The sequence below is a fragment of the Physeter macrocephalus genome, chromosome 13, assembly GCF_002837175.3.
Source record: "Physeter macrocephalus isolate SW-GA chromosome 13, ASM283717v5, whole genome shotgun sequence".
NCBI classification, from domain to species: Eukaryota; Metazoa; Chordata; class Mammalia; order Artiodactyla; family Physeteridae; genus Physeter; species Physeter macrocephalus.
The window spans coordinates 79,235,051-79,247,907 of NC_041226.1; the positions used below are offsets into that span (position 1 = coordinate 79,235,051).

The 12,857-nt window shown below is 51.2% G+C and overlaps 2 protein-coding genes across 4 annotated transcripts in view; one reads left to right on the top strand and one right to left on the bottom strand.

Moving 5' to 3' along the window:
• Nucleotides 1-8,166, bottom strand: part of COL4A1 (collagen type IV alpha 1 chain) — a 153,905-nt gene extending 145,739 nt beyond the window's left edge. Inside the window, exon 1 of the mRNA XM_024123173.2 lies at nt 8,069-8,166. Coding sequence (XP_023978941.1) covers nt 8,069-8,149 — 81 coding nt within the window. The 5' untranslated portion in view covers nt 8,150-8,166. The remainder of the gene's footprint in view (nt 1-8,068) is intronic.
• Nucleotides 8,167-8,555: 389 nt separating this feature from the next.
• Nucleotides 8,556-12,857, top strand: part of COL4A2 (collagen type IV alpha 2 chain) — a 178,520-nt gene continuing 174,218 nt past the window's right edge. Inside the window, exons 1-3 of one of the 3 annotated variants that reach the window (XM_024123120.3) lie at nt 8,556-8,645; nt 8,954-9,041; nt 9,148-9,202. In XM_024123120.3, the coding sequence (XP_023978888.1) occupies nt 8,998-9,041; nt 9,148-9,202 (99 nt within the window). In that variant the 5' untranslated portion in view covers nt 8,556-8,645; nt 8,954-8,997. Of the gene's footprint in view, nt 8,646-8,934; nt 9,042-9,147; nt 9,203-12,857 lie in introns of those variants that run through there. The other 2 variants (XM_024123123.3, XM_024123122.2) reach the window with 2 other exon arrangements.

A 12,857-nucleotide genomic window follows, 5' to 3' on the forward strand; every position in this document is an offset into this window, starting at 1 on the left:
GAGTGTGTAGCTGAGCTAGGTTCCTCTCTGGATGTATTTGAAACACTGCAATTGTCTTTCCAGGAGTTTAATGCAAACTTCGTAGAGAAATAGGCATTTCTTTTGCCTGGCTAATTTTAGAGTTCTTGGAGTTAGGCTGAATTCTCCTACAGTATGCAATGACTTCTATTTAAGACACATAGTTAGATCAAGTATTTTCCAAATGGACACTGCAGAAAAAATGGGCCAAACTATAATTATGCAGCCTTTTTCCCTAATAAAACTTTGCACATTGTAGGTAATGATGGTAATAATATCACCTTAACGCAAGCTTTAATGCAAGAACAGTCTGGACCTGGCGAGTAAGTTTCATGCAACTCTGTAATAACTCTGTGACATTAAAGTTTTATTCTTTAAAAAATGCCAAAACACAACTCGAAGATCAAAGCTAATGAGGAAAAGGAGTTGCTTGTATTTAAAAATGACATTTTAAAGCTGATGCTCTTGGATGATATGGAAATTAACACCATCATGCTCAAGAAAAAGTCATTACTTGCATAAAAGGGAAACTGGATTTTAGAATAAATTTTGATTGCTTTTTCTTATTACAAAAATAATATGCTTACTCCTTTAAAATAAAGTATTGTTAGAGATGTAGTAGTCAAATCTGCCACTGATTAAAATATACATAAATATTATCTCTTTAATTGAAATGAAGGAAAAACACCACAATAGTTATCATTGGGCCCATGTGTAACATTCTGAAACAGGAAACCAAAGCTGACTTAGCACCCTCAGAGATGCCCCATATGCTAACGGTGGGCTGTTAGGAGTGCTTATCTTTCTGAAGTGAAGACACAGGCTGCCATGCACCTCGATCCTCTGAGCCTTCTTCAGCCCTAGGTGTGTGAGTGGCAGCTGGGAAAAGCTTGTGCAAACAGCTTTGGAAACACTGAGTCACAACTAGAAAACCCTGAGTTTTGTTCTTCATAAAGGAATATACTGATTTTCTAAAGGAATATGCTGATTTTCTAAAGCAAAACTCAATAAAAAATTTTTAACAATTTCAATTAAATGTCAAATACAGGAATATTGTCTCTACATATTCCGTTGGGTTGGACAACGTTTATCGAATCAGCTCAACTCTGTGTGAGTGACTCTACCATGGGTCTCCAACTGTCAGGAAATTTGGTGAAATGGGAACAGGGCAACTGACATCAAACTGGCCTCTCCCAGGTCACAGCCAGCATCTCTTGCTGTTATCTGAATAAGAAAGAAATGCACACAGCACACAAAGACCTGTATCCAGTAATAAACAAAAGTTAATTCCAAAACTCCTAACAAAGTCTTGATGAGCAGGAAAAGATGAAGACGTTGGATCACTCTCCTCTACCAGCAAGAGAACCAACACATACGCATGTAATATATTGCCTTAATATCTGATTCGGACGCTTGGCATTTGTCTTTTACTTGACCACAGATCAAGCAAGGTTTGAAACTCCGATGACTTTAAATGTTCTTATAGTGTGCACACTACAAACCAAACCTAGCAAAGCAGGAATATTACTAAGCCACGGAATAAACTATTTACACAAAGAGTTCAGCCTTGTGTATATTTCCAAGTCGTGTTTAGTCTATGGCGGAATATCTGCTCCAAATTCCAAATTAAGAGGAAACACCTTCGTTTGGCATTACTTTCCTTTGTGTTGCCTAAAACTGCTACGGGGTCAGCAACGCAACATAATTTCCAGGAGCAGGCACTCAGCTCCCGCCAGGCCTCCCCAGGGTCCAGAGTGAAAGGCAGGCAGGATCACTGAACCCACTACGAGTACTTCACGACTTCCCTACATGCATCAGGTACTCCCCCAGACAGTGGGGGCATTTTTCAAAGAAGCTCAGTCCTCCAGCATCTCAAAATCATCAAGGGTTGTTGAACCAACATACACAAGACAATGAGATCCCAGGCACGTAGCAGTGGTAACAGCTATCGTCTTCTCAGGGTTTACTTGCTTCACACGTACAACCTCTCTGAACGTCTTAAAGGTGTCTGCAGATGTTGTGCTGTCCTCATTTGATGGATCAGGGACCTGAGGCTCAAAGAGATTACACTGCTCCATGGAACACAGAGGTAACTCCTTCATGACAACTACCCACCCTGCATGCTGGGGAGTATGGAGACGAAGACCAGATAAGTCCATGAATCCGCATGGCAAAGGGTATGTAAAGCCAAGCCAAATTAAAACAACAGCAAGACACCACTACACACCTATTAGAGTGGCCAAAACCCAGAACACTGACAACACCAAATGCTGGCGAGGACGTGGAGCAACCGGAACGCTCATTCTCTGCTGGTGGGAATCAGAATGGCTCAGCCGCGTTGGAAGAGGGTGTGCTGGTTTCTTACAAAGCCAAACATACTCTTACCATATGATCCAGCAATTGTGCACTTTGGGATCTACCCAAAGGAGTTGAAAACTTAGGTCCACACAAAAAGCTGCACACAGATGTTTATAGAAGCTTTATTCAAAATCAGCCAAAACTTGGAAGCAACCAAGATGTCTTTCAGTAGATGAGTGGATAGATAAACTGTGGTCCATGCAGACAACAGAATATTATTCAGCGCTAAAAAGAAATGGGCTATCAAGCCATGAAAAGACATGGAAGACATTTAAATGTGTATGAATAAGTGAAAAAAGCCAATGGGAAAAATCTACATAATGTATGATTCCGGCTACATGAAAAGGCAAAACTGTGGAGCCAGTAAAAAGATCAATAGTTGCCAGGGTTTGGGGAGAGAAGGGGATGGATAGACAGACCACAGAGGACTTTTAGGGCAGTGAAAATACTCTGTGTGATTCTATAATGATGGCTACATGCCATTACACGTTTATCCAGACCCAATGATAGACAACACTAAGAGTGAACCCTAAGGTAAACTACGGACTTCGGGCGACGACAGTGGGTCCGTGTAGGTTCATCACTTGGGACAAACGCACCAGCTGGTGGGGGATGTTGACGGTGAGCGAGGCCGTGCTTGTGGGGACACAGGGGGTAGATGGAAAATCTCCGCACCTGCCTCTCAATCTCGCCTTGACCCTGAAACTGCCCTAAACGATAAAGTCTTTATTAAAAATGAACAAATGAAAACCACCCAGCCGAAGAGTTGGAGACTTTTGGTCAGACAGGAGGTAGCCACTGTCAGATGCTAAGCAGAGGAATCACGTGGTCACAGCAGGATCTCTGAAGACAGACTCAGGACAACGTGAGGAATGGGCTGGGGAGAAGACAAGGCTGAAAGCAGGGCCGGAGCGGGAGGGGTTCGTGGCGAGCCTGGCACAGGGAGAGCGGACCTGGAATGGTGTCGCAGCCATGGGAAGAGATGGCCGAGGGGGCTCGGAGGGGCAGGGAGAAGGAAGGAGGGTGGGGTGAGTGCCTGGGCGACGTGAAGGTCAAAAAGGAGGGAAGGGCGAGGCCTCCACATGAAGCCACGGTCTCTGGGCTGAGCATCAGGAAACACCGGGGCATCAACGACCAAAACGGGCCACTTGGGAAGAAGGGCAGTCGGCTGGTGAAAGATGGCAAGCTCGGTTCTGGACATATTTGCTAAGTCTGCAATCAAAGCAGGACAGCGAAGGTGAGATGCTCCATGGGAACGTGAGGAGACCAGACTGGGGTTCAAGAGAAAGGTCTGGAGTCCCCTTCATGGAATGCTGACAAATCATGGGAGTGGGGAGGGTGGAGAAAAAGAGAAGCCTGCCGGAGCCCAGCCCCGGGGCCCACCCACCTGAGGGGTCTGCAAGAGGAAGAACAGAGAAGCAGAGAAACAGAAAGGACCCCAAGAAAGACTGATGTCACAGGACTAAGACCAGGAGAACAATGGAGGGAAATACAGGACGGAACCGGTCCCTGTGTGCCAGACTATAAAATGCTAACCCCAGAGTCATTCTTCAAGCGGTAAACTGACGATTGAACCATTTTCTGGTTCACATCTCTTTCATTGTGCGCACAAGAATGGCAGGAATATGTCTTTTGTATTGTTCTATAGCTGACGTTTCTTAGTGGTTGTTTAATAACAGCAGGAAGAACAATGCTCTGATGATATTATTTTAGGCGTTCTATTGTTGCTTTTGCTTATTTGAGCCCAAGAACTCAAAATACCCAATCTGCTTGAGAGACATTTCAACGAGGCTAATCCTTGTCCAGTTTCTGGAACCGTTGTTAGAACAAACATCGTATACCTCATCAAGACAAGTGCTGTAAATTATTCACTGACTGATGCCCCCTCCATCTCTAAAAGGATTTGTTTCAGCGGGTCACTTGTGGGTTCACTTTGTCTGCAAAATCTCTACCAGTTCTAACCTAGATAACCGAACTTGTTCAGTGATGGCCATCCTCACCAGTTCCAAGAAATCTGAAGACAGTCTTGTTAATGGATAATGCGGGGTTCTGTGAATTCCCCCATGCCCTTGCCCCAGTGAGGGGAGGTGTTCTCGGTCAGCTCTGGCCTACAATCAGTCATCCGTGCTGTAACTCTGCACACATCCCAATCCACCTGCCACCTCCGGAGGGGGCCTTTGCTTGAGCTGGGGTCTTATCGCCGCTCTCCTAGACCTCCGTGTGTCTCCACCCCTCCCGGGGGAAAGTTCGGATATCACGCCTGCTAGTCATACAAGCAATGGCATCTTGGTACCTCAAATGAGGGAACCGTAAGGTCTTCTTTACATGCAAAGACAGCCTGATCTGTGAAAGGGCAAAGGAAGAACCATCCAACCTTCTGAGTATGATGCACATGACAATTCATATGAAAATAAGATGCCAGGTCTATGGTTCCCATGCCTTCCGCAGAGTCAGAGGTGGGATATCCTCCCGGAAGTTTCCTCTGAGCTCCCCAAAGCTAGGTTAGGTGCTCCTACGGCCCTAGGTTTACCCTGACTGTAGCGTTTACCAGCCTGAGCTGTATTTGCCTGTTTCTTTCCCAGTACTTCTCAGGAGACCACAGCCTTCCTGGGGGAGGAGGGTGGGCCCCACTCACTGATGCACGGCCAGCGCCTGGCGGGGGGTGTGGCCTGAAGATGTGCTCAAGGCGCATGTGTGGGATGAAGGCAGGAAGGACGGATGGGGGGTGGGGGAGCAGATCTGCCAGGGAAACTGAGGCAGGGGGTTACCAAGTCCTCTGAAATCATCTGCTTAATCAGAGCAGACACAACATTTAGGATCCTCCGGTCCCTAAACCACACTGTGTGTGTGTGTGTGTGTGTGTGTGTGACTACACCAGTAACATACACACTAATAATTCTATAAGTGTGCACTCACACACACCCAGGCGAGGCACACTGTTTCTCCTGGTTGGTATTAGAGGTGCTCTCCTTCATCCCGATCCAGTTCCATGCATGAAGAACACCATGATTTAGATTATATCTTCACCAAGCTCACTCCTGAGATACTGGGTTCATGTTGCTGTCACTGGGACTAAGTCAAAAATCAGCCTTCTCTTTGAAATTACATTCCCAGCAGAATGTGGTGCACATTCATATCAGAATTAAATATCCGTTTGAGTTCTAGGTCATTCAGTCTCAGAATGGTGACTAATGGTCTGGAGATGCCAACAGCCTACTCGGGCATCACCACACTTTGGCAAAAGTTCACATTTCTGATCCTGAAAAATAATTCGTGAAGAAGCATCAAACAGACCAGTTGGAGGAGGGAGTTTGGAGGCTGCAGAAGGAAGAATTCATTCAGCTCATGACTGCGTGACTCAGAACCGACGACCCTCAAATCCTAACACTATGGGCACATTTTTGTCTTAGGTCTGCACCCTATTCCTCCTTCCTTGCCAAAGAAAGAAAAGTTGGGGAGGGGAGTGGGGGGTCGGAAAAAACATCACTGGCTTAGAAAATCCACCCACCGGTAAATGAACGGTATGGCCATAGCAGATATGATCAAATATAAAATCAAACAGCCTTTCATGTGAATAATAACAATAGTAAGTACAATCTCTGCCTGGCACCTAGTAGGTGACGTTTGGGTGTACCAATGCAGGTAACACAGATTCAGATACTCCAAAAAAAGCAGGTAATCCAAGAATCATTTTTATTGGCTTCTGAATTAGGATTTGATGGACTGGCAGCATCTTATCGTTCAAAATGCATTTTTAAATGATATTCTGCTTGGATCAGTGTGGAAATTATTTCAACTTTTTGGTATCCCTAACAGCTGATTTTGGAAGGAGGTAAGCAAAAAAACAAAAAAAGATGTTACTGATGGTGTGAAAAGTGAGACAAATTTTAAAATTAGCCAGATATTATTTTTAAATGGATTTTATTATACAGCCATAAGTCTTGTTCATATTAATAAATCTTCTCTCTCTGAATAAACCAGGGAGAACATGGCAAAATGATAATACCCATTAAGTCAACTGGTGATCAGAGGGTGTCCACGTGCCAGATCTCTAAAAACATTACATGAGATTTGAAGGATACAGCCGAGCCAGGACAGGGACGTACAAGGAAAGTAAAATAAGCCCAAACTCAACAGTAATGAGTTTGATTTCCCACTCACTGAGTGGCTCATTCTTCAAAGTCCTGGCTATTTGAAAAGCCGGCTCTCATAATTGGCTGGGCTTTGCTAATATCATCGACCAGAAAATCCAAGTCCAAACAGAGCTTCATATTTCCAAATAGAGAACCTTCTCTCATTTCCTTGCCATCTCTCCTCGGAAATGTTAAATCTTTGGGTCAATAGTTCTAGACCCAAATGAAGTGCTCTAGAGCCGCCTCTTTTGGAAGTATTTTGTCATCGTGACCAGAGTGTTTAAATAACCGACTAGGGTGCCTGGCTAGACTCTGGGCTGGGAGGAACAATCTGAAGTTAACTGCTTGTGTCATCATTAGGCCTTTCCATACATAGTGACACAGCTGCCGGCAAAGAGCCAGACTCTCAATTGCAAGACATGTATGCATATCACCAGTTTATTCTGGCAAGTAACAGTTAATAATTTATATACAATTAACTGAAGCCAGCGAGCATCCTTCTTCCTGAAGAGAAGAAAAAAACAAACAAACAAAACAAAAAAACTAAGAGCAAACTCAGGATGTGAAACAAGAGTAAGTGGGAAATGCCGAAAGTAGTAACACCATTTTTAAATATTTGGGGAGGGGGGGATGCAAAATGTGTTGAGAAGGCACACCTTCCCAGGGTTTTGTCTACAAGGCTGTGACACTGGGCAACAGCTGAGGTTTTTACTCCGTCTGAGGGGAAGGAAAGAAGCAAAGAACAACAGTACATCAGGGACCGTCTAGAGCTGGACGCCTTTACTTGTGCAAACCGAACTCCCAGATCCTTTCCGGGCAAGCGCACAGCCGGAGGAAATGAAAACTAGGAAAACAATCTGTGCACCGAACAATGAGATGGAGTTTCATTTTGGTTTCACACTCAAATATAATGCGGTTATAATTTTTTTTACTATATTAGTAAAAGTCATCGAGTCGAGTATGGAAACGTTTGAAAGCTGCACGGCAGAAAAGCTCCTCTGCTGTCCCTTAGCGTGCTGCAGCGACAGCAAAGCCGTGGGAAAGCAAAGATACGGCTGTTTCCAGGCAAACGGCCCAGGACTGTTCAGCATCAACCACCAGTCTCCAAAGCTCCAGAGAAACACGCCCAAAGCGACTCCCGGGCACATGTGTGGGGCTCCGAACAGCACGGGGCGCGCGTGTCCGGCCCTCCGGCCCCCCGCCCACTCGGGCGCCCGGGGCAGGTGAAGGCGCCCGCTGGCCAGGCGCCCCCGAGGTGCGAGTTCAAATCCCCCTGACTCCCGGGCACCCTCACCCCGCGCGGGGCGCACCAAGCTCTGCTCGCCCGCCCCCGGCCCCGAGGAGTCCCCTGACTCGCCCCTACCCAGCCCACAACAAAGGAGGCCCCCTAATGGGTGCGCGATCGCAGCCCACGGGAGTCCCCGGCGGGGACCAGCCGCGAGAGTGCGCCCGGCTGTGCCGCGCGAGACCCCCGGGCCCGGAGGGCGGCTCCGGCGGGGGACAAAGGGGGCGCCGGGGCGCAGGGCGGGACGCCGGGAGCCGAGCCGGCCGGGACTCACCTTCGCGGCGGCCCGGCTGCTCTCCTCGTGGAGCAGGAGGGCGGCGGGCAGCAGCAGCCAGACGCCGAGCCGGGGCCCCATGGTGGCGCGCCCGGGGCGGCGGGGGCCGGCGGCGGGCGGCGGGGGCCGGCGCCCGGGCTCTTGGGGGCGGCGGCGGGCGGCTCTCTCTCGCAGGGCCGGGACTCGAGCGCGGCGCACCGTCCCGGGCGCGGCAGCTCGCGGCGGAGACCTGAGCGCGGCCCGGCGAGCTCCCCAATTTGTTGGCGCTGCCCCTCCCCTCGGCGGCGCGGGGCGGGCGGCGCCTCAAAGGGGGAGGACCCTGCGGCGCGGGTAAGAGGCGGCAGGAGCGCGCGGCCAGGGGATTGTGGCCGCCGCGCGCCGGGACGCAGGGCTCCGCGCTCTGCACCCACCGCCGCCGCTGCCCGCCCCGCGCCTCGCGCTCGCCGACCCGGCGGAGCTCCGAGGGCGGACGCGCGGGCCCGAGGCCGGCCCGGGGGCGGCTGCGCTGCTCGTGCCGCGGGCGGCGCTTCTGGAGGGCGGAGGCGCGCGGGCGGCAGCCACTGAAGCCCGGCCCGAGGTAAGAGCGGCCCTGGGACGCCGAGCCCCGGGCGGAGGGCAGGGACTCGGGCGCCCCCCGTGCAGCTCGGGCTGCGCGCCCGGCTCTCGGAGTGGGAACGGGGAGAGTGGAGCGGCGGCTGCTGAGCGGCCCCATCCGGGCCGAGGTGGGCAGGCCGCCCTCTCCCGTGCCTCGTCGCGGGGCGGCTCCCGGCCACCCCCGGCAAGAGGCGGGGACGCGCCCCGCTTTCCCTTGTCCCGCAGACGGAGGCGGGCGGCGACGAGGCTCCCTCCCCAGCCGGGCTAAGCCCGCTTTGTCTCGTCTTCCAGGCTAGGAGGGACGGATCGGAGCCCCGAGGGGCCGAACTGGGAGCATGGACCGAGACCAGCGCGCGGCGTCGCGCCCTGCCCTGCGGCGGTAAGCGACTTGCTGCCTGTCCCCTGCGTCCCGCGCGCGTGTGCTTTTCGGAATTTCCAAGCCGGGGCCGCACACTCACGGCGCTCTTCCCCCCTCTCCCATCCAGGTGGCTACTGCTGGGAGCTGTGACCGTGGGGCTCCTGGCCCAGGGCGTCCTGGCGGTAAGTCCTGGCCCCCGTTCCGGGCCGATTCGCGTGCCGGAGAGAGCGCTGGGGACACCGAGTGGCCTTGCCAGAAGGCCACTCGCGCGTGCGCACCTGAGCGTGTGTCCGTGTGTGTGTGCCTGGGTGTCCCCTGCGCCCCCGACCCAGCCCAGGCTCTGAGAAAGCACGCCTTCCCCCCCCCGCCCCGAGAACTCCGGTTTGCCGTCCCTTGGGTCCCCCTTCAATCCTGTGCGTTACTGGCGTCCGCTCTTCCTTGGGAACCAATAATTTAAAACATGGCTCGCGGCATCCTTTCCCCTCGTTTGAGCAAAGCCCGTCGTTAGAAGCAAAGCTCAGCCTTAGAATCGAGGCGGTCAGACACGTGGCCCTGGGGCGCCAGGCTTCGGGGGAGAATAGCTTGCGTGGCATCAGGAGCTGGTGTCGGAGGTCCTGCCCTTGGCAGAGTTTTCCGTTCTTTTGAATGAGAGGCTCTGGGGGAATGGGCGGGGCGAGAAGGACCGGGCGACTTTGTACTCCTGGTGTCGCTGAGAGGGAACAATGGCAGAAAACACCGTTTTCTTGCAAGACGCGCTCTGGGCCCGGAAAAGCCAGGGTGGGGCTGCTAAGTCTCCCACGGGGACCCTGTTTACCGAGTCCCCCTCCACCCCAGCCCCGCCATTCAAGGTGACCCTGCCAGCATCGCCAGGCAGTCCCCGCCTGCCGATTGCACTATGGGATTTTGTACTTGGGAGCAGGAGCCACTTTGGTTGAACTTCGTGTGGCATGGCTGAGCTGTCACAGCTTTGCTGGGTCCCTTGAGTTGAGGACCCAGATGTTTAAACTGCAGCTGAAGATCCAGGGGACTTACCGGGTGTACTGGACCCCACCCTCCCTTCCTCTGTCTGATGGAATATGGTGGCACCTGATCTCCCAGGTGGCTCAGTCAAGAGACCCCCGCATCCGCACTCTGGGTAGAGTGTACACGGGCACAGTGGGGTGCTGTGTTCACGGTTTGCTTTGAATTCTGTTATTTTCACATTGTTCCATCCTCACATAAAACAGACGAGGATTTTCAAGGCTGTGTGTGAGGAAGTGCTATCCTAGCTTGGGAAAGAACCTCTAGCCTCACTTTTCTGCTGCAGTTCAGGGCCCAGATTGGGAGTCAGAAGAGGAGTCCATAGACTTTGACCGGAACATTCCAGGCCAAAGTTTTCTTAAAGCTCGGGTCTGTCTCTCCTTCCTTTCCACACGTCCTGGTTTAAGGAGATCAGAGCCTAGAAATGTAAACCAGCCCATTGGCCTTTATGGGTCCTTATGCACACACGACATACAGGACTTGGCCCAGAGCTGGGAGCCAGGGCAATGCATGCGCGCGCCTGCACGCACGCACGCACACACGCACGCACACATGCGCGTGCACGCACGCACACACGCACGCACACACGCGCGTGCACGCACACATGCGCACGCGCACACACGCACTCAGAGAAGGAGGAGGAGGCCCCTGCGAAGGAAAGTGCCCAATCCTGTTGAGATTGAGATCCCACACCCCTTGGTCCCCTAGAACCACTTTCATAACATCAGTGTTTTCCTTCCTGAGAATGATGAGAATCTTATCTGGCATTGATCCTAAAAGTGGTGGCAAGGGCTTCATGTCAGAAGACCTGGGTACTAAAGGCAGCTCTGCCCTGGTCTCATAAATCCTGAGCCCGCGTTTCCATACATTGAACAGAAGAGAACATCTCCCAGCCTGTTACATGCAATATACCTCTGTGCCTTCCTCCAAAGCCTCTTAGATGCTGCATACTTATCTGAGTCTCTGCTCCCTGATCCTTGGATGGGACCCAGAGCATTTATTGCCTAGCAGTGCTTCTCAGAGGACAGTCCTTGGACCCCTACACTCACCTGGAAAGGCTGGCTAAAAACTCAGACCTCTGATCCACATCTCAAATCTTCTGATCAGACTTTCGGGGGTGGAGCCTGGGAGTCTGCATTCCCACTTGATGCTAAAGTTTGGGAACCACTGAGTTAAGAGGATTGGGTTGGAAGGCATTGGAGTCACTTGCCAGTTTATGGCATTTCTAAATCTGCAGATACAAACAGATATTTCTGAGTCATTTTACTAGAGACACATCAGTATGTATTATTCAACAATCATGGAACTTATGATGTTCGGCAATGGATGTTCCACTTACTAACTTCTTATTGACCACTGGCTTTAAGAGCTGTTACTCAAGAAATAATGCCTTAATCTTTAACTATATTTATTAAAAAATCTTTCCTCATTGTGGCAAGTCCAGCTCCTGCCCTGTTTGTCTGCCACACTCAAGAATCCTGTGTCTTTGCCCGTTTGTGTCAAAGAGTCTTCCCAGGGGTAGGTCGATTCAGTGAAAAGGGCTGCTCACTGTAGCTTGAAGAGTTTTGTAGCAGAAGCAACAGAAAATGGGTAGCAGAGATGGTAAATAATTATTTAATGAATACTTGCTATGTGCCCATTTTTGTGCCTTAATCCATCTAAGCTTCATAGGAAACCCTACCTACCTGAGTAGGTAACTTTTATTACCCCCATTTTACAGATAAGAAAACAGGCACAAAGAGTTTAAACACCTTGCCCAAGGTGTCTCTTTGTAAGCAGCAGATCTGAACCCAGGCAGCTCCCCACTGCTTGGTTTCCCAGGGTCAGAACTGTCATGGTAAGTCAACTGGTGATTTTCAGTAGTTGAGTCTCCTGGTGGAGCTTTCCTTGCTCTGGACAGAGACAAGCAGAACAAAGCCCACCCACTGGTTTCTGGGAAGGGGAGTCCCCCTCCACCTCCTCTCCTGCTTTGCTCTGAAGAGCAGGAGCCCGGAGCAAGGGAGACCCAGCACGATCTGGTGGCCAGAGGGAGAGAGGACGGCAGCAGTCCCCTGGCAGCCTGGGCTCGGGACCCAGCGTGGGTACATGCACCCTGGATGTGCGGCACCCTGTCGTCAGGCTGCCTTCCTGCTGCTGCCCGGCCTGAGGGCGGGGCCGGGGTGTGAGTGCACGTGAGACAGCCCGTCCTAAACGGCCACCATCCCAGGCTTTGAAGGCAGGTTGCCCGGGGCTCATGAGCCCCTGTACCGCACTCTTGCTTCTTTTCTCAAGACGTGGGGCAGCAGCCTTGAAGATCTAAGAGAGCAGCCCTGTGGGATTCTGGGGGGAAGAGAATTCCAGAGAACAGAGACCTTCCTGGAGATCAAATGTGCTATGGGCTGGGCTGACCTCCTGACCTCAGCCGGGGGGAACTGAGATTCTCCAGGTATCAGGAGGCAGCCAGGAGAGCTGGACACACAGGCCATGCCCCGGGAGATGCTGGGCTCCAGACTGCCTTCCCACCAGCTCAGATTTCCAGGGCTCCAGGCTCTGGAAAATTCTCTTGCCACTCCTGCATGCTGCCACACCTTTCCCTGCCCCCAAGGAAAGAAAAGAAAAAGAAGGAATATGCTTCTTTTTTGAATTTTATTTATTTTTTTATACAGCAGATTCTTATTAGTCATCTATTTCATACACATCAGTGCATACATGTCAATCCAAATCTCCCAGTTCATCCCACCACCACCCCCCCGCCACTTTCCCCCCTTGGTGTCCATACATTTGTTCTTTACATCTGTGTCTCTATTTCTGCCCTGCAAACCGGTTCATCGGTACCAT